This window comes from Phycodurus eques, chromosome 2, assembly GCF_024500275.1.
Source record: "Phycodurus eques isolate BA_2022a chromosome 2, UOR_Pequ_1.1, whole genome shotgun sequence".
NCBI classification, from domain to species: Eukaryota; Metazoa; Chordata; class Actinopteri; order Syngnathiformes; family Syngnathidae; genus Phycodurus; species Phycodurus eques.
Genome location: NC_084526.1, coordinates 10826294 through 10846735, shown reverse-complemented (window position 1 = coordinate 10846735; position 20442 = coordinate 10826294). Strand labels below are relative to the sequence as shown.

Below are 20442 nucleotides of genomic sequence, written 5' to 3'. Positions count from 1 at the left end.
TTATACCCACATTATCAATCCTGAATCTATCTGTAAGATGTTTGATTTGGGTAACAAAAAGATATACCGATAAGGAAAGGACGATTTTAGTATGTAACGTACCTATATACATCAATTAATAATCTCATACATTTTCTGTTAAAAGAAAAGTAAAGCACGTCGAGGCTATCTTAATTTGGGCTTGTTTGCTTTTGCCTGGCAAAGTTTGCTTACATGAGCAGCCATTGAATGTCCTGTCTCGTCGAAGGAGTCGTGTTTTGAAGTGTACAAATCGAGGTCACCTTTCCTGTTTCTGCACTGAGCGGCGCCTCTGTCTTGTGAATGTTTTTGTTGAATTCGTTCTTCGTTCTTTATTTGTTATTAACCTTAAGCCTCCATGACCCGGTGTGACCCTACTGTGGACAAATACTGAACAGCAGATGACAGTGACAGGCGGGGTGTTGCTAGCCTATCGGCGATAAGAGATAAACGTCGTGAACGGCCTGTCAAAAGCAGATAACGACGGACTATAACGGTTAAAAACTCGACAATGTGGAGGAGAGCCAGCTCCTAAACTCGACCGGCTATGCTGACGTGACTTCTGGACCGGGTGGCGTATTTCTTCCACACACTCTGGAATTTACCTTTTCCTGTTCACTTTTCGTTTAAACCGGGAGACGATGCGATTTTTAATCCGCATGTCGAGGTGTACACATGGCGTGCATTTACACAAGCCTCCACAACCCAGGACGGTGTGGCTCGCCGTCTCTGCTGACCCCCAGAGGAAGCGACCTCCGGCCAGGTCCTCGCTGCCGACCGGCTTCCTTCTCCCGTCAGTCATGTCGGCTCTCTCCCGCAGAGATATCAATTCACTTCGCTCATACACTTCCGCCAAGACACGGACACCCTCACGCACACCCGTTGCCTTTGCCAAGCTCTTCGGTACCGTCCACATCCGGATCGCTGAAGGGCCAGACTGACACCGAAGGCGGCCAAACACCGACCAACGTACCCCTAGAGGACATCAGAAGAGTTTTACGACTTGCTCACCCGGAGAGATGGAAACTGACAGGTAAGGGATAGATGATGGTGCAGGTGACAGGTCACAGTAATCCATCTTGGTGTCATTTTTTTTTCATATCACAAAAAAAGTGGCATTTGTACAGGGTTGTCTTTACATTTTATTTCCACTGACTGAATAAAAAGGTGGGAAAGTACTTCCACTACTTAAGTACAAGTACACATAGTTGTATTAAAAAAGACTGGTAAAAGTAGTACTGAACTCAACTCCTGTTCTTCAGTAAAAGTTAAAAAAAAGTACAGATTCTGAAATGCACTTATTGTAAATAAGTGTATACTGTACACTAGTAAATGAATGACTATTTACTGTTCCGTTTTGATAACTGTTGGCCATTGTTAGCAACGAACAGTTGAGCCACGGTTGAAGAAGTGCCGCGATGAGGCGGCAATTAAAGGACCATGAAAATGAGAAAAGATGTCTTGTTTGACTGAAACATTTATTAAGATGTGGATGATTGCACTTATTAATATACAGTACTGTCTATTGATAACTATTTAAAAAAAGGTGTAGATTTAAAAGAAAAAGCCAGTATTAGACATCGGATGCCCAAGCTGCTCCGAGCCATTGGTGGCTCTCGGCATAATAAGGAATAAATACTAAATAAAGAAATACTTACACAATGTCGTCTTAATCAGTAACAATTCCTCTGGACACTAAATTAACAATATTCTCAAATGCTATGTTGAGAAAATTATCCTCATAGAAAACGTATTTCAAAATGAAATTGATCTTAAAGTCTTCATGGCCAAAGAGACTTTATAGACAATCAATACTCCAAGGTAAAAAAAAAAAAAAAAAAAACATCAATTCTAACTAACATAGAGTAAAAAAAAAAAAAAGTATCATCATATGGGCCAACAGCAGGTATTTTGGATGATTGTAGTTATACAGTTATTATATATTGACATAAAAAACAACAAGCCGTTTCAAAGCACATACGATGTCGTGGAATCGGCAGCAAGTCGAATATGTCTCGACGTGCCGAGATGAGCAGGCGGTGAGCCACCGGGAGCTGGAAGTGATGTGTCTCATGCCGCGAGGATCCAAGACCTTATGCCGGAGCCACAAAATGAGCTAGCTCTTGCTGGTCCAGGGTGTGTCCCGCCTCACACCAAAAGTCTACATGGATGGGCTTCAGCTCATGCGCGAGCCAAATGAGGACAAGCCCTATAAAAACATGGATGGATGAAATTAAGTGCCAAATTAGCTGTCCCCAACCTTTTGAATTAGTTTATTAATCTTAATGACACCAGCATCCAATTTTATTTTGCTGTTGCCGTATAAGTTTCAAATCAACTGAGAATGTTTTCATAAATTGCCCATAGCTGCTGTTGGCTTCCTGACCGTCTCCAGCGCTGTCACTATGTCAGCACCGTTTCTCCTGGGTAGAGTGATCGACACGATCTCCACGGCTGGATCAGACACGGAGGCCATGGCATCCTCGCTCACTTCGCTGTGCCTCGTGTTGACTGGCGTGTTCTTATGCGGTGGGGCTGCCAATGCCGCCAGAGTCTACCTCATGCAGATTTCAGGTGAGTCAAGGCAACTGGTACAATGGCAAAAGAGAGTAGCTATGTGTCATGAATAGCTAACAGTGGAACATGTACGCTAATTTTCTATAGATTCCAAAAGATGTTGGCAAAGAACTACTTTTGTCTAAATGAAGTTCCTCAACTCACTTCGAGAATTCCTTGGCACAAAGATGCCACCAAATGGTGCCAAACAAATACTGTTATAACAAAATTTCCTGAGCACAGAAACCGTGGATAAGTGAATTTTTCGGCTAATAACTGAGGATAGGTTAAAAAAATAATAATTATCCATCTTCAAATTTGTGAATGCCGAACCACGATTATGCGGTGGTTCAATTTAATGTTCATATGGTGTCAGTGGATAAAAAAAGTTAATAACTCGTGAGTAAACACTGTTTTAATTTAATGACGACGTTAAAGTCCCTGTAAAATGAAAGTAAATATGATTTCTAAATTTGACAGACCACAGAGAAGAGTGTTGTTAACAATCATGCCAAATTTGAATGCCAGACATCCAAGTGCATCCTCGTGTTTTAGCCACGCCCCAAAGGAATCTAGAAAACTGAAATGGTGAAAAACTGTTTATCGTTTTATCTCCAGAATTCAGTACCACAGAGTTCTCAGTCTTTGCACGTTTTCCACAAACATCTTTAAACATGTACAAAGTATTTAGAAACAAATCTTTTAATTCACCTTAGTCACATTTTAACATTCTTAATTGTAAAAATGTTTTAAAAATTACCGTCTTTATTCTTCTTTTCACCTCACATTCTTTTCTGATCACCTTTTCCGTTATCCTTTTTGGGATCAAATGCGTAAAGAGTTGATCCTTTGGTCCTTGTTCTTGTATGACAGCAGGTTGAACTCCAAAGTTTTGTGTGACATTAGAGTCGTGTTATTCCTGAGCTTTTTGGTAGAATTCAGGAGGTGCCGCCATAATTGACTGGTGGCCCTTGACGTTTCCCCGCAGGCCAACAGATTGTCCGCAATCTCCGCGCCTCCGTCTTCTCCTCCATCCTCAGACAGGAAGTGGCGTTTTTCGACATGAACAGAACCGGCGAGCTGATCAATCGCCTTTCTGCAGATACAGCCGTGGTCGGCCGCTCCATCACAGACAATCTCTCCGACGGCTTGAGAGCTTTGGCCCAGGCGGCTGCTGGTGTTAGTATGATGGTGAGTGTGTCCCTCCAGGTGGTTGATCATTTAAACCTAGTGGTCTTTTAAATCTACACCTTAAACATTTGATCATTTATAATGGCATCAACCTTGTATTCATTTCTACAAAGGTTTAACTGACACATTCTTCATTCACACATAACAAAAATCCAGGTTTATATATCAAACTAAAGAAGATATTTAAAGAAATAAAAATAAAAAAATAAAGCTTTCTTTTGACTGTAAAATCAAGATTCCTTTGCGTTTTCATGGAAAATACACCTCGAGTCAAATGTTTTGACACGCTTTCTATTGCTATCGAATGAGAAACTGTGTCCAAGGTTTTCACTGGTAGTGTGTGTTGTTAAATAAAATTAAAGTTCACAATCGAATTAGCAAGGAGGCATTTTGGCATCTGTTCTTTGCTAAACATGCCACATGCATCCTGGAAATCGCAACGACAAAATGATCACATACAAGAGTGTGTTGAGAGCAGCGGTTCAGTTCTTGTGCACTTCAAGGAAGTAAATGAGGTTTTTGCATGCAACTCTTACTAGTTGGGAAACTGGTTTGAAGTAATTCTCCTAACAGTACAAGGAAATTGTTTGAAAGGTGACTGCACCTCTCTTGTTAAAACGAGTGCCGTTTTTTTTATTACAACAATAAATTTTTTGCTTATTTACAAAATAATTATTGTTGAACCAATTCCTTGACAAATGATTTTGCGAAAGCACTGTAGGTGAGTCTAATCAGCAAAGGAAGATATAGTGGTTTAGCATTTTGACTGTCATTGTCAGTATGTCTCTCTCGTTTCCATGGGCTGTCCCCATGGTTACTCCCGCACATTAAAGTACATCAAGGAATGATGACAAGTCTTCATATGCACACAGTTGCGTTTGAAGTTAAAGATTTATAAGTAGGTTGTAAAAGGCTCCAGCGCCATGATGGGGTTCACTGTAAAGAGGAGATAACCACTGCACAATAAAACTAGAATACAGTAAAACTACTCACCCACTCAAAGATATGATTAATTAGAGGGAATAGAAAGCTGTTTGCGGAATGATACTGTCACCTAGTGGCTGGAATTAATAAGTGTTGTGTATAATATAAGTAGATATGCGGTCGCAGCTTCTTGTTAAAATTCATTGAAGTGTCATGAACGGAACAGAGGATAGGACCCAAAAATGCACGACTCCAAAACAAATGGACAGTTTCAAAAAGAGAGGTTTAATATACGGGCAGAGGTCGGTATACAGGCAGGCAATCCAAAAAAAAAGGCAAAAGTATCCAAAAACGTGAGGCGAAAACGTGAGGTCGATAATCGGAATAGGGTCTAGTCTTACTGTGAGTCTGTGACGTGGAAACAAGGAATGCTGGAACGCGACGACAAGGTACAACAAACTGGCGACCAGAAAGAATGAGACAGGAGGTTAAATGCATGGGGTAATTAGGGTAAACGAGTCACAGGTGGGGAAGATGCTCTCAGGGAGCAGGTGTGTACGAGACAGGGGGAAGACAACAACCAGAACACACACCCATGACAGAAGTATTTAATTGACATTAGTTATTTGTTAACTGTTTTACTCATATTGTACAGAGCAATCAGACCCATTCCTATGTCTTAAGGTAAATTTCTGTTTCTGTGGCTATCATCACACGTCGTCGTCCCCCTTAACGGCCGGCCCCAGAGCCCCAGGATGCGCAACGAAGAAGTCCAGAATGAGAGTGTCATCCACAATAAACGCAGACGGCACCCTTGAACGTTCCTCAGGCCCGCAGCCCTCCCAGGCCACCAGATATTGAAACCCCCTCCCCCTCCGACGAGACGACAACAGCAGCCGCACAGTGAAGACAGGGCCCCCATCCACGAACCGTGGGGGAGGCGGGGCCCCGGAAGGCGGGACCAGGGCGGGCTTGAGCAGGCTGACATGAAAAGCACGGTGGACCCGCATCGACCTTGGGAACCTAAGCTTCACAGTGACAGGGTTGATGATCTTTGTGATGAGGAAGGGCCCAACGAACCTGGGAGCGAGCTCCTGGACTCCACCCGGAGTGGAATATGTTTGGTAGAGAGCCAAACTCGCTGACCCACTTTGTAGTTTGGGGCCCGTGTCCTCCGACAGTCAGCAGCGGTTTTGTAGGACCGTCCCTGGCGCAGCAGCATCTGGCGAGCTCGCTCCCAGGTCCTCCTGCAGCGTCTCACCAAGGTCAATGCCGCTGGAACTGTGGACTCTGGGGCTATGGCAGGAAATAGAGATGGTTGGTAACCATGCACAATGTGAAAAGGCAATAGACCAGTGGATGCAGAGGGGAGGGTATTGTGAGAGAATTCGACCCAAACCAGTTTCTGAGACCAGGATCGTGGCTCCTGTGAAGCGAGACATCGGAGCCCAGTCTCCAGGTCCTGGTTCAGCCTCTCGGTTTGTCCGTTGGTTTCAGGGTGAAACCCAGATGACAGACTGACGGTAGCACCTATGAGATTGCAAAACTCTTTCCAAAATTGGGAAATTAATTGGGACCCCTATCGGATACCACATTCTTGGGGAAACCATGGAACTTGAATACCTGGTGTATCATTAACTCGGCAGTGTCTTTAGCTGAGGGGAGTTTCGGGAGTGCAATGAAGTGTGCCATTTTAGAGAACCTGTTCACGACTGTGAGAATGGTGGTATTTCCTTTCGAGGCCGATAATCCCGTCACAAAGTCTACGGAGAAGTCTGACCAAGGACGTTGTGGTATTGACAGTGGTCGCAACTCCCCAGAAGGACGTTTAGGAGAGGACTTGTTGGCAGCACATACCTGGCAAGTATTGACATAATTGGTGACATCCCTTCTAACATTGGGCCACCAAAAGCGCTGTTCGACCACAGATTGAGTCTTGGCAATTCCTGGGTGACATACAGTCCGGTTAGGCTGAGCCCAGTGGCTCTTCCTGACTCTTCCCCTTAAGGTCGGAACCACATAAAGCCTGTTTTCTGTTTTCAGGGCAATTTTCAGAGCTAAGAGTGTTCTTCAGAGCCTCCTTTATCGCAGTCTCAATGTCCCAAACAAAAGCAGAAACGAAACATGACTTGGGCAAAATGGTTTTAGGGTCGGACAAAGAATTCTCTGCGCAGAAAATGTGTGATAAAGCATCTGGCTTACCATTTTTAGAACCAGGTCGGTAGGATAACGTGAAATTGAATCTAGTGAAAAACAGAGCCCATCGAGCCTGCCTCGCATTTAATCTCTTAGCAGACTCAAGATATCCCAGGTTCTTGTGATCTGTCCATACTAAAAACGGAGTATGTCCCCCCTCTCGCCAGTGCCTCCACTCCACCTTGACTGCCAGCAGTTCACGGTCACCAATGTCATAATTTCTCTCAGCTGGGGTCAGTTTTTTGGAGAGATAAGCACAAGGATGTAATTTACCATCCTTGAGACATTTCTGGGAGAGCACTGCAAGGCACAGGTGGGGAAGATGCTCTCAGGAGCAGGTGTGTACGAGACAGCGGGAAGACAACAACCAGAACACACACCCATGACAGAAGTATTTAATTGACATTCGTTATTTGTTAACTGTTTTACTCATATTGTACAGAGCAATCAGACCCATTCCTATGTCTTAAGGTACATTTCTGTTTCTGTGGCTATCATCACACGTCTTTCACATCACTGGTACCCTTCTGTAGAGGGATCACTGAAACATCCAAAGAAAATTAAAAACCCAGTTGTGGCGTTCATCCTTTAGATGCTCGTTGAGATGACGTCAAGCGAGATTTGCTGGACTCTTTTGTGACATCACATATGATAATAGTTTAAACTATTGAGGCATATTTCAATGTTTTTTGAACTCTTAATTGTGAGTCTTTTGGGGCGTTTGCCTTGGAGGTTCCACTATACTAAAGCCATTTGTCGATTTTTTTTTGTTCAATTACTCATCTCCCACTGCTTTCTTTCTTGCCCTCACTCCTGCAGTTCTACGTCTCGCCGAGCCTGGCAAGCTTCATGCTCCTGATAGTGCCCCCTTTGGCTGGGGTGGCTGTGGTTTACGGCCGATATCTTCGCTCCATCTCAAAGCATACGCAGGATGCACTGGCCCAAGCCACACAGGTATACCATAGACGCGTCGCAATCTCACTGGTTAGAGTCCACAAGCGTTTCTGACCATGTTGAGGAAGTGTTTGATATGTGGCAATGAGAGGAATATTGCAAGGGAGTGTGACAAAACAACATTGCAAAGTGGTTGCATCAACACATCACATAAAACCCTAACCAACACATAACAAATTATCTTTTTTGTTCAGTATGCGCTACAACATAATTAAATGGGTAAAAATAGTCCTAAAGATTTTGTTTATGTGCAGTTGGCAGAGGAGCGCATCAGCAACATGCGGACTGTCCGAGCCTTTGGAAAAGAACTGTCTGAAGTCAACACATATACGCAGAAAACGGATCAGGTCCTCAAACTGGCCGGGAGGGAAGCTGTGCTACGTGCTATCTTCTTTGGAGTGGTAAGAAAGCCTATCCACAATTATTAAGTCCTCTTTTACCTACAATACTACAAAATCATGTGAGTTTCTTAACATGAAGGTACCAGAGTGTCATCCATCAATATGTCCATCCTTCCTCTCATTTTCCATACATGATTACATATCCCCACCCATGTGTGAGGTGATCGCACTCTCTCGTTCCATCCCACCTCAATGTGCAAAATACAGGATATCCCTTAAGTCTGGACACATAGACAAAAATGCATATTTTCAAGAAATGCCATTTTCAGCAACATTTTATTTGATTGAGATATTACCAAATAACATCTTCATTATGATTTACAACATATGTGATGCAAATATTGATGTGCTTTGCAAGATTCATGTGAACTCGATCTAACGCCTATGTGTCCAGACTTAAGGGACGCCCTGTATAAAGTATTATATATGCCAGGGCTATACCATTAAGGTCAAGTTAAGGAAAACATCTTCAAGTCAAAGTCCAGAGCATCATAATGCTTAGCATGGATTAGAATTATGTGCCAGTCTTACTAATGCAACATAACGTACGTATGTTTGTATTATTTATCATACATGCATTTTTTAGAAATATCTTTACTGTTTTGGTACCCCTCAATAATTTTAGCATTTTAGCAACATCTTGTAGTGTGTATAGTTCCATCCAAATTGAATGTTTTATTTTTCATGAAATAAACATTGTTGTAAATGTCTTTTTCTCACACCAAAAGGCTTTTGATGCATATTCCCAGTGGATATCAAACAAGTGTGTGTGTGTGTCTCCGTGTGTGCGTGAGTGTGTGTGTGTGTGTATGTTTGCATGTGCGTGCGTGTGTGTTTCAGACTGGTCTCAGTGGTAACATCATGATCCTGTCGGTGTTGTACAAAGGAGGCCTTCTGATGGCAAGCCAGCACATGACTGTGGGAGAACTCTCATCTTTCCTCATGTACACCTTTTGGGTCGGCATCAGCATTGCAGGTAGCACAAGTTACACATTATATGTAATGCACATTGCGCTCTATACATGTTCTTACAAGTAGTCATGTAGTATATGATTCTGGGTGAAATGCAGGTCTGAGTACTTTCTACTCGGAGCTGATGAAGGGCTTCGGTGCAGGAGCAAGACTGTGGGAGCTGCTGGACAGAAAACCAGAGTTCCCCCTTAATGGTCAGTATTCACACGCGGAGGTGGGAGACGGTGTCATATAAAACCCATAATTAATCAAATCAAATAACTGGGACACAGAAATCTTGTTTCATGTGCTTTCCCACGTCTGAGACGTACAAAAATTAGCAGGGACACATAAAGTAAGATCAAGCTGCGTCTTCGGGCGCAGAGCCGTGGCTTAAAGTACTCCGGCGTGGTGCTGGAAATCCGGTGTATGAATTTTGTTGACGAGACAGAGCTTTAGAGTGCGACTAATTTGGTCGCATATGCGCTCAAATTCTGAACAGTGGGGCAAAAAAAAAAAAAAACAGAAGGGTGCACCTGTACGGCCAGTCATTTGAGGAAGCAAAAAAAATTTCAGCGACTTGAAACAAGACACATGAAACCCATCGTGGTCTCAAAACCAATCAGAGAAAGTGAAGGGCTCCATCCCATTGGCTGTGTGCGTGTCTGCATGCATGTGCACGCTTTTGAAATGCGGGCACTCGCATACATGAAGCTAAAGTTTTCTGACGCCGAGCAGATAGCTGTACTACTTTATTACAGAAAGTTCAGCGGCATAAATGGAATTAGTTCCAAAGTCTAACGTCACCACGACAATGTGGGAACATTTTGGATTCAAGCCGGAATAATACAACCATCCCGCTAACACCAACAAGCTGGTATGTCGAATTTGTTTGAAGTTGCAACAAAGACAACACAACTTAAAACTTCAAAGTGACTAAATCCACTTTAAACTCAACCATCCCACCCAATTTCTTCAGCTGGGAACAAAAAACACAGTGGGACATTTTCCATCAGCTTGCAATGATGGAACTCTTTGCCCAAACAATGCAAATACAACGTGACAGCGTATATGGTGCATGGCTGCTCACATTATAAACAGTATAGCGTTACTCACTATTGTAAGAGATGAAGGCATTGAACATCTTGACAAAGCAGCATTTAAAGAAAGGCTGCAGAATTTTAAAAAGTAGATGTACTTGTGTTGTTATTCAAATTGCTACTTGGCACTTTTTCTTAAGCAACTGTAAACTTTTTTGGCAGTATATTATCTGTTAAGGCATAATGACTGTTTATACCTCTGTGCCAAATGTTTAATATTTGTTTAAGTGTAATTTGTGTGAACAGAGTCTGAGTCTGTTTTATTGAAATATATTTGTAGATATTTTATTTATTGTTCCACATTATAATCTCAATATTCAATATTCTTAGAATTAGAATACAAAATGTATTGTTCTTAAAGAAGATGTACCTGAATTATTATGCTCTAATATCATTATATCAGTGGCATACAAACATCAACGATACTATTGTTTGTCGTGATAGTTTTAGGGAAAATATATTGTCCTAAAAAATCTGCTTTGGTGCGAGGCCTAAACACATATAGACTTCATCTTTGACTTTCACATTGGTCGGCATTGCGCCAATCCAACGTGAACACTATTGTCATTTGACTTCAATTCACCAATCAGACGGTACAAGGCTGTCACGGACGGCAATGCCGTAAGGACAGATCCCAAAAAAGAGACTCTGGGTAAGAGGTCCGAAAATTTTTAATGCAATGACAGAGCATGTGATGGAGAGACATACGAAGCTAAAGGGACTCACAACCAGAGAGAACCAAAAAACAGATTGAAAAGAAAAACAATTGGAAAACACAGGGCCATGACAAAGGCAGTCACATGACTGCACACAAAGCCTTCACGGGCCAATCAAAATGACTAATTTTGTGGGCGAAAAAAACTGCCATGCGAGTGTTTACTTTACAAACTCCGAAAAACAACAGCGTTTAGTCTATTTTATGGTCCTAAATCACTGTAAAACATGCTTCTTGGGGACAAGTGCCATGCTGTAATCTTAATTCTCTCTCTCACGCACGCACACACACACACACAAAATAAGTCTGTTCAGCAAACAGCTTCTTCATTCAGTCATTTAAGTGAATGAAGCAAATAATGTTTCTGTAGGGCCCAATGCATGTGTTGTTGGTTTGTGGGCACTTAAACATTGAAATGGTGGCAGGTGTGTGTGGACTCCCATATATTATTGATTTTTATTTATTTGATGTTCATGGTCTGATTTAAAAAAAATAAAAAATAAATGAATAATTTGAAGTTACTCACCATTTACTCTTTTTTTTTCACTGAGTACCTTCTTACTCAAGTAAATATTTGGAGGACTACTTTGTAATTTTACTTGATTCATATTAATCTAAAGTAACAGTACTCTTACTTGAGTACAATATTTGCAAACCTCTACAAACAGTATAAAAAAAATCAAGTAACAAACTGTAATAAAAATCTGCAATATAGTGGGACGGCAAAGCAAGAACCGTGATATAGCGGAGGATTACTGTATCTGTACATGTGCATCCCGGGACTCAGATAGTCTCAAGTGTAAAATGGGACACAATAGGATACTTCCTGGTAGTTGAACAGAGTAGTTTAATTGGTAACTATTGTCTCAAGTCTTAATTTATGTGAACAGCAGAGCAAGGTAGACAAGACAACATTTGAAAAGCAAAGTGAGGTCCCAGTGGCTACGCAGTGATTGTTTTATACCATGCAGATAGTTTCTTCTGCTGGATTTATACATTTGCTCCTATTATAGTACAAAGCCTGATGTGCTTTTTTTTAATGGTAGGGTTTACTTCTAAATCTTGTCATGGAAAAAAACACACAGGACACTTTTTTTTTTTTTTTTTTAACTGAACACAGAGTTTAAACATTGTCAAGTGGCGTGTCATCTAGTCTACAAGGGTGTCAATCACCTTTGAAGCAGTTGACATAGAAACGTCTCATAACATAACCCTAACCAAAGTGGTTCATCTCTACATCGTCTGACTGAGCAGAAGTTAAGAATGAATTCTTTCTCCCTCCTTTTGAGAATCACTCAACCCCCAAACAAAAATGGCCCAATAAGAGAAGACTGGATGGGCGTCATCGCCGCTGGATTGACGGCCTTCCTCAAATGCAGCCCTCGGGTTGGTGTCATCAAATTCCGTATGCTTGGGACTCAAATGGTTTACCCGTTTAAATCCTGCAAAAAACACATTGTGCCCAAAGACAGATACTTGACCCCCACAGTCTTTTACAACTTGTTATAAAACCTTTACAACCTTCCCCAACAATGGACTGTTTAATGAACAATAAACCTATGACTGTTGTTAATTTTACTTCATAAATGCATAACTAAATACTGTACAGCGGTGCCTGCCTTGAGATAAAAGTTTAATTAAACATTAAATTAAGATTAATTAAAATGAATCAAGTTTAATCTCAACTCATTAAATTAAAGGAAATGCCATTAATCCGTTCCAGCCCCCCCACCAGAAAAACTAAAAAATGTTTGTAATGTGATTTTTAGTAAGGAAAAGCACTCCATAATATTTGCTTTATACAACATATGGTAATAAATATAATGTAAAACATTTTCACAGTTTGTGCATCATGATTAACTCAGTGCGACTGCTTCTGGTGTGAGCGACTTGGCCACCGGGGAGAAATATAATACTGTGATCCCTCGTTTTTCGCGGTTAATGAGGACCAGAACCTCCCGCGAAAGGTGAAAAATCGCGAAGTCAGCAGGCATTTTCGTGTATGTGGGTACCAGAATGTTTAAAATATGTAAACAGTATTTATACTTTACATATTTGAGACAAAGATTACAACAGTACACGTATTTACTTAAATCTTTAATTATAAAACCTTCTTGACTCGTAGAGGCTTTAGGTTCACTCGGAGACTCTTCTGCTGGAGGCGCTGATGGTGTAGCTGGGGTTTTACCTTGGAGAAAAACACGGTGATGGGTAGTTGACTTTGTTTTTTCTTTTGCTTCAAAATTCCCCTGTACAAGGACATAACCCCATCTCTTATTACGCGGAGTTACCACACGTTTCGCTTCCTTATTGAAGCAGTTTTGCGGATTTTTACTTCGTCTTTCTTGATGTACCGCACTGTAGATTCATTCACGCCATAATGGCGTGCCACAGATGCTTAACTTCTGCCCTCTTTGATCATATCTAAAAGTTTCACTTTTTCGCTGATGGTCATCATCATCTTCTTCCTCTTGGGCGCCCCCCGGAGGAAGCTTTCGCAGGGGCACAGCGCTTAGGCGGCATTGTAAGGGCTTAACTAATCAAAAAAGGTTATCGCTTAAACAAAAAAAGTTATCACAAACACAACACTAAGATACAGTATGCGAGACAGTCAACAGCGTGGACGAGACTGGCGAGACACAAGGGAAGATGCTGGGTGAGGCTGCGATGATGCGCAGCCGATCAGCTCACGGGATAAATCCACTCGTGCTCTCTTTGGTCGATGTCGCGTGGGGAACCAATCATGCGCCTTTGATGAGCGCCCGTGGTTATGTACAGTACAGTACAGTACCGGCATGTACAAATGAGTCAACTCATCTCTTTGTTTGGCATGCAGGGAAACCTCTCTCGTGCATCAACATGTCTTTCCGCAATATGGCTGCTGGTATGGCCGTATTTTTTCATTTGTATTTTTTGATGATTTTTTTTTTTTGAGGAATATTTTGGAAAACCCCGCAAAGCACTGAAGCTGCAAAACGGGAAGCGCAAAGTGGCGAGGAAACACTGTACAGTCATAAAGACAGACAAAGAAGACTTTCACAACTACTTTAAGTGACTCAGTAAACTGAAGTAATATTTTTTTCCCCAGAGGATAAAGAAAATATTGTTTTGTTATATGGTTTGTCTGTGTTGATACACGGTTTGTGTTCAAATAGCTGTTGCTTTAAAGTTTGTAACACCGCCACACAGATGCTATTCGTTAGCCCATCTATGGTGTTTTTCATTGCGTGTTAGCATTGAGCAAATAGAAGACAAAGTTGTGTGGTTGTTTTAAATGCACAATGTGTAATTCAATTTGTTTTATGTTAGGTTTGACAGTAAACCTTAACTGATAGGGACATTAAACAGCTTGAAACGCCTTTTTTGAAGAATTGTTCACTATCTGGCAAATGGCTGCTTCTTCTGAAGTGAGTTGAGTTGAATTCACTGCTACCACATGGGGCTTGTATCTTGAATTTTTAATTGCAAGTCCAAACATGAAATATCATCCGAACGACAGCTCATATCTTCAGAAACTTGAAAGACTGGTCACTTGTATATCAAGGCACCACACTGTACTGTACATTGATTATATTTAGCATTAGCAAAATCAAGGGGGGGGGGGGGGAGAAAAAAAAAAAAAAAAAAAACATGAATCTTGGTCCTCCCCAGATGGTCAAGTTCTTTCTCCGGAGCAGCTGAAGGGACGCTTGGAGTTCCATGACGTCTCCTTTGCCTACCCGACCCGTAAAGATGCTCCAATCTTCCATAACCTCAATCTTCTGGTACCAGCTGGAACCATCATGGCTGTAGTGGGACCAAGCGGTTCTGGAAAATCAACTCTAGTATCGCTGCTACTCAGGCTGTATGACTGTGACTCAGGTAAGACTTGCTTGTTTTGTCTCTCTCTCCTCTGTTAAAGTGAGAAGGTGCTGGTTGTAAGCTCAGTCTTCGCCTCTTCTGCAGGCATCATCACTGTGGACGGTCATGACATCAGGGACTTGAATCCCTACTGGCTCAGAAGTCACATTGGAACTGTTAGCCAGGTAGAAATACAATTCTCAAAGCACGCTTTTCGAGAGAAGGCTGTCATGTTTCTCAAGTTCACACCTTTTGTCTCTCAGGAGCCGGTGCTGTTTTCTTGCTCCATTAGCGGCAACATAGCATACGGCGCTACAGACCCGGATGCCGTGACCACAGAGGACATCCACAGGGCAGCCCGAGTAGCCAATGCATATAATTTCATCCAGGATTTTCCTAAAGGCTTTGACACTGTGGTGGGGGAGAAAGGAGTGCTGCTGTCAGGTGAGTATCGTGTGACCATATGGAGTGATTAAGACATCTGCCTCACAATTCTGAGGTTCTGGGTTTCGAATCTCAGCTCTGGTCTTAGGGAGTTTGCATTTTCTCCTTGTACTGATAGATTCCGACCAGACTTTCAACAGTCATATCAAATCATTTACTAAAACTGCCTTATACCAGCTGAAGAACATATTCAGAGTGAAGGCTTACATGTGCCAAGCAGACCAGAAGAAGCTCAACCATGCTTTTATTTCAAGAAGACTTGACTATTGTAATGGTCTTCTGACTGGACTCCCCCAAAATAATCTCATTCAGAATGATGCAGCTCAGGTTCTGACCAGAACAAAGAGGTCAAAACATATTACTCCAATTCTAAAGTCTCCCAGTCATCTTTAGAATAGATTTTAAAGGTCTGCTACTGGTCTACAAATAACTAAATGGTTTAGGTCCTGAATACATGAAAGAAATGCTAATGGTATATAAACCCAGTAGGGCTCTCAGATCTACAGACTCAGGTCAAATAATGGAGCACAGAGTCCAAAGGAATCATGGTGAAGCAGCATTTAGTTATGCTGCACACAAATGGAAGAAGTTGCCAACAGAAGTGACGTCAGCCCCTAGTGTGAATGTTTTGAAGTCCAGGTTAAAAACTCTCCTTTTTTTCCCCTCATGCTTTTGTGAGCATTTGCACTTTTAAATATTTCTTGCACTGTACGCTGTTTTAATTGTATTTTTATTTTTCTCTTTGTTTTAAATGTTTATAAGCTGTTTTTCTTTCATTGTTTTTAAATGCTTTTAATCATGTAAAGCACATTGCATTACCTTGTGTATGAAATGCGCTATATAAATACATTTGCTTTGCTTTGCGCATACCTACATTTTCTCCAGGTACTACGGCTTTCCTCCACATTCCAAAAACCTGTTTGGTAGGTTAATTGAAGACTCTAAATTGTCCATAGTTGTGAATTTGAGTGTGAATGTTTGTTTGTCTACACTGTATGTCCAGGGTGTACCCCACCTCTTGCCCAAAGTCATGGGAAAGAATCCAGCATAACCAGGACCCAATTGAGGACAACCACTATGTAAAAAAAAATAATATTCTTGACTTGCTGTCTGACCATGTCTTTGTCATGTTTATGCACAATGGCATTAAAATACAGTACAACCTCACTACTGTACAGGGAGCCCAGGAACAATAAAGCCACCCGCCACTTTATTGCAATTTTAGTTTCATATATTAGAGCACTTTGGATGCCACCTTCCTCATTATTTTCTATTTCCTAGGTTATCTTCCATAGAAAATGAGTGGATGGCTGGATGAGTAATGTAATTTTGCTTCCATCCACCTGCACACTGAAATGCGAAAAATAATATCCACTGTTGTCAACTCCAACCATGCATTTTTGGACTTTCACCCACACGCAAACTGCATTATAAGCCAATAGAACATTGTAGTTGACATTTGTTGAAAATGTCCCTTTTCTTAGATAAATAAATAAATACATTTTCTGATTGTGTGGTTGTGTTCCAGGTGGTCAGAAGCAGAGGATAGCCATTGCAAGAGCTCTTCTTAAGGTCAGTGAAGCACCCTAATTGCTCTACGAATCACAATGTTAAGGAACTTTAATTTGCATGAAAGCATTAATTGATCATTAGACAAAGCTTAGTTATTGCTTAGGTCAGACTGTAATTGTCCCAGATTTCTAACTCACAATTTACAAAAAAACAAAAATCTGGGCCATTCAAGCAATGAATCTGTTGCACAATTGTTCCGCCTGGCATTAAACGAGCGCTTTATGTAATCATATATGACTGGAATGTCGAAGCTTTGTACATTCAACTTATACTCTCTGTCGTCAGAATCCTAAAATCCTGCTTTTGGACGAGGCCACCAGGTAAAAGGAGAGACTGTTTTGATTGATTATATGTCATTCAGTTACCTTGAATGGACCTTTTTTATTCTCTAAGCATTTACTGTGTTCATGAGTTGTATAACGTCCCATCATCAGTGCGCTGGATGCCGAGAACGAGTTCCTGGTGCAGGAGGCTTTGGAGCGACTCATGGAAGGTGGATCCCATTTCTGGCTTTCCTTTTAAATCAGCAATAGGATGACATTTGACCTTAAAACAACATTTTCAAAACTATATTTACAATAATTTAGTCTTTCTTTTGTTGCCATAGTGACCCCAGATCTCCTGCTAGAGTTATTGATAATGAGTGGACCAGCCTGGACACCTCAAGTGGTGTTAGCATTAGCGTTGGGATAATGTTACTTTTCAGCGTTGTGTGCAGTTTTTCTCCAAATGTAGTAGTCCATCAAAATGATCAGATAATTTTAAGAAATTACATTATAACTCAGTATCGTTCAACATGTACATTATTGGCTTGAGCAACTCTAATTATAAGAGGGTTTGCACACTTGTGCATACATTATCTCAGTTGTTTATTTTTACTTAACCCTCTAAAAAAAATTCGTTAAACAGGTTATAGATTACATTAATGAAGGAAAACGTTTTTGATATTTATGTTGCAAATTTTTTACATCACAAAAACCTGGCATTTGAACAGAGGTGTGTAAATTATTTTTTTTTTATATCCACTGTATATACTTTTTGCAATATTTTTGTTAGGTAGTGTGCAGTGAGATTTTTAAAAAGTAAAATATGTGCCTTGGCTTTATAAAGGATGTAAAACAGTGTCTTAGAACTCGCTTTGAATGCCACCTTTCTCATTATTTCCTTCTCATCAACAGGGAGGACGGTCGTCATTATCGCTCACCGACTCTCCACTATCCAGAACGCCAACGCTGTCGCAGTTCTGGACCAGCGCCGTGTCGCCGAATGTGGCCAGCACACGGAGCTGCTGAGAAACAGACAGGGGCTGTTCCGGAAACTGATGGAGAAACAGGCTTTTCTCCAGGAAGAGCAGAAACGGGCCCTGAGCTAATTTTCGTCAAGTGGCTGACGAAGAAGGATGAAATGAGGTGAGATAAATGGCTGGGGTGAACTATATCATCCTCATGCCGGCTGCCTGTGATAATGGCGCAGGTGTCCTTTCACCAAGCGACGAGGCTGAGTGAAGAACCTGAACAAGTATTGACTGTTAACTACTTTTAATAAAATGTTATTCCCCACCGAAGGAATAAAATGGTAAGAGGAGCTTCTCGAACTGGAGACACCTGTGGTTTTAAAACACTGTCAACATGGATGTATAATTCAGGTACATTACATGTAATGTCATGTCAGACAGATCAATGATTTCCAAAAACTAACCAAAAAACAAACAGACAAACAAACAGTAAGCCATTAATTACTGCTAGATGTGTATTTATGTTCTCTGTTCTGGTAGACGATTTAACTTGAAGCTCACACGGAGAGCCTTTTTAGTGTTTACCGTTGAAATGAAGCAGCTATATACAGTATGTGGTATTGATATTGTGTTAGTGGAGAAAAAAATGCAAGAACACTTTTTTTTTTATGACCACGTTTGATCCTCTAAACACATGCTTGTCTCTTAGTATAATTCTATATTATTACACAAGTGCCAACTGGATTTGCATTGAGATATAATTAATGAGAGTTGGATATTTTGCTACAGTGACTTACTTATTTAGGAACAGACGACAATGATCATTCTGGTTGTAATTTATCGAGTGATTCTTTGTGCTAGTATGTTGAAATAACACTGGTTATGATTGGATACTAAATGTGTGGCAATGGAAACACCGAGATCAAACAATCCATTTCACCGTCAAATTGTCAGCATCATCAAACTGACTGTGCAAAAACACTTCTAAAACTATAAAAACATGTTTTATCATATTCAGAATCCTGTCACAATTCCTTTTTGGAAAAAAAATATATTTTTACATTTTTAATGCGCTATTTTCTCCGGTTTCTCCTTCCGAGCCCATGACAATCATACACTAACTTGAATCAAGAGTAAATCTCCTTATTAAATATTTTGCATGTACATGCGCACATAACTACTACAAGGGAGGGTTACCATACTAATTTACTGTTCATTAAAAAATATCTTAGATGAATCGCATATAACTCATATTCCAGTACACTTGTGTTCATGCTAGTGAAAGAACAAATGTTTGAAAGAACTGACAATATAAAGTTGTCACATGCTCAATCTTAACTAGTTTGATGTGATTATGTACAATACTGTACAGAGAGGTATAAATATAAATGAATGTAATTATTTTAAAGGGTTTTGCCTGACAAACGTTCTTTTTCTAAATTGGACTTAAATTGCTTAAATACAACATTATTTAAATTTGTTCTCATACAAAGATTAGACGAAATGCATAGTTGAGGGACATTGTTGATATTTATTATTTTATATTATGTAGTTGTCAGACATTGATCTATTGTGGCATAACACAAAATTCATGAATGGACTTTAAAATTACAAATTTAGTTCTAACAACAGAAAATTAGCCTCACTTTCACCTTGACGGTGCTTGAAAATGTATTAGAAATCCATGACATACATATAGAAATGACACATTTTCATATGTATGTCATGGATTTCTAATTATCTATGCTACATTTTAAATCATGTTTTACTAAATTATTATAGTCTTGTGTACATGAATAAAGTGGAATATGTGTAGATTTGATTGCTGAGTGTGTGTGTGTTTTTAGAGTGCTCTTTCAGTTTTGGTGGAAACGTGTGTGCAATGCACCAGCTCGTCACCTGGTGGTGTTCTTGCTCTAACCCAAGCTTGATAAATACAAATCGCTGTGTTTTCACTAGCTGTTGACAGTGCACTTCTTAATGTTGGTCATAGGGTGTACTGCACTCGAGTCAATGTGAAGTTTGTCTGGTGAGTTTTGTATGTTTGTCATCTAGTGAACATGATGAACTTGTGTCTGCCAGCCCCTCATGGATTCTAGTGTGCTGCAGCTCCCCATCTTTGCTTTGCATACATCCATCCATCCATTTTCTGAGCCGCTTCTCCTCACTAGGATCGCGGGCGTGCTAGAGCCTATCCCAGCTATCATTGGGCAGGAGGCGGGGTACACCCTGAACTGGTTGCCAGCCAATCGCAGGGCACATACAAACAAACAACCATTCGTACACACATTCACACCTACGGGCAATTTAGAGTTGTCAATTAACCTACCATGCATGTTTTGGAGA

General features: G+C 40.8%; 1 protein-coding gene across 1 annotated transcript; it reads left to right on the top strand.

The window, feature by feature from the left end:
• Nucleotides 1–209: 209 nt before the first annotated feature.
• LOC133396753 (ATP-binding cassette sub-family B member 10, mitochondrial-like) lies at nucleotides 210–19976 on the top strand. The gene is given in 15 exon segments (XM_061666913.1): nucleotides 210–911; nucleotides 913–1051; nucleotides 2386–2592; nucleotides 3563–3765; nucleotides 7705–7839; nucleotides 8094–8240; nucleotides 9081–9216; nucleotides 9311–9406; nucleotides 14658–14867; nucleotides 14952–15031; nucleotides 15110–15290; nucleotides 16819–16862; nucleotides 17148–17182; nucleotides 17297–17355; nucleotides 18041–19976. Coding segments are annotated over 15 exon segments (2118 nt in total). The 5' UTR covers nucleotides 210–659; the 3' UTR covers nucleotides 18235–19976.
• Nucleotides 19977–20442: the final 466 nt, after the last annotated feature.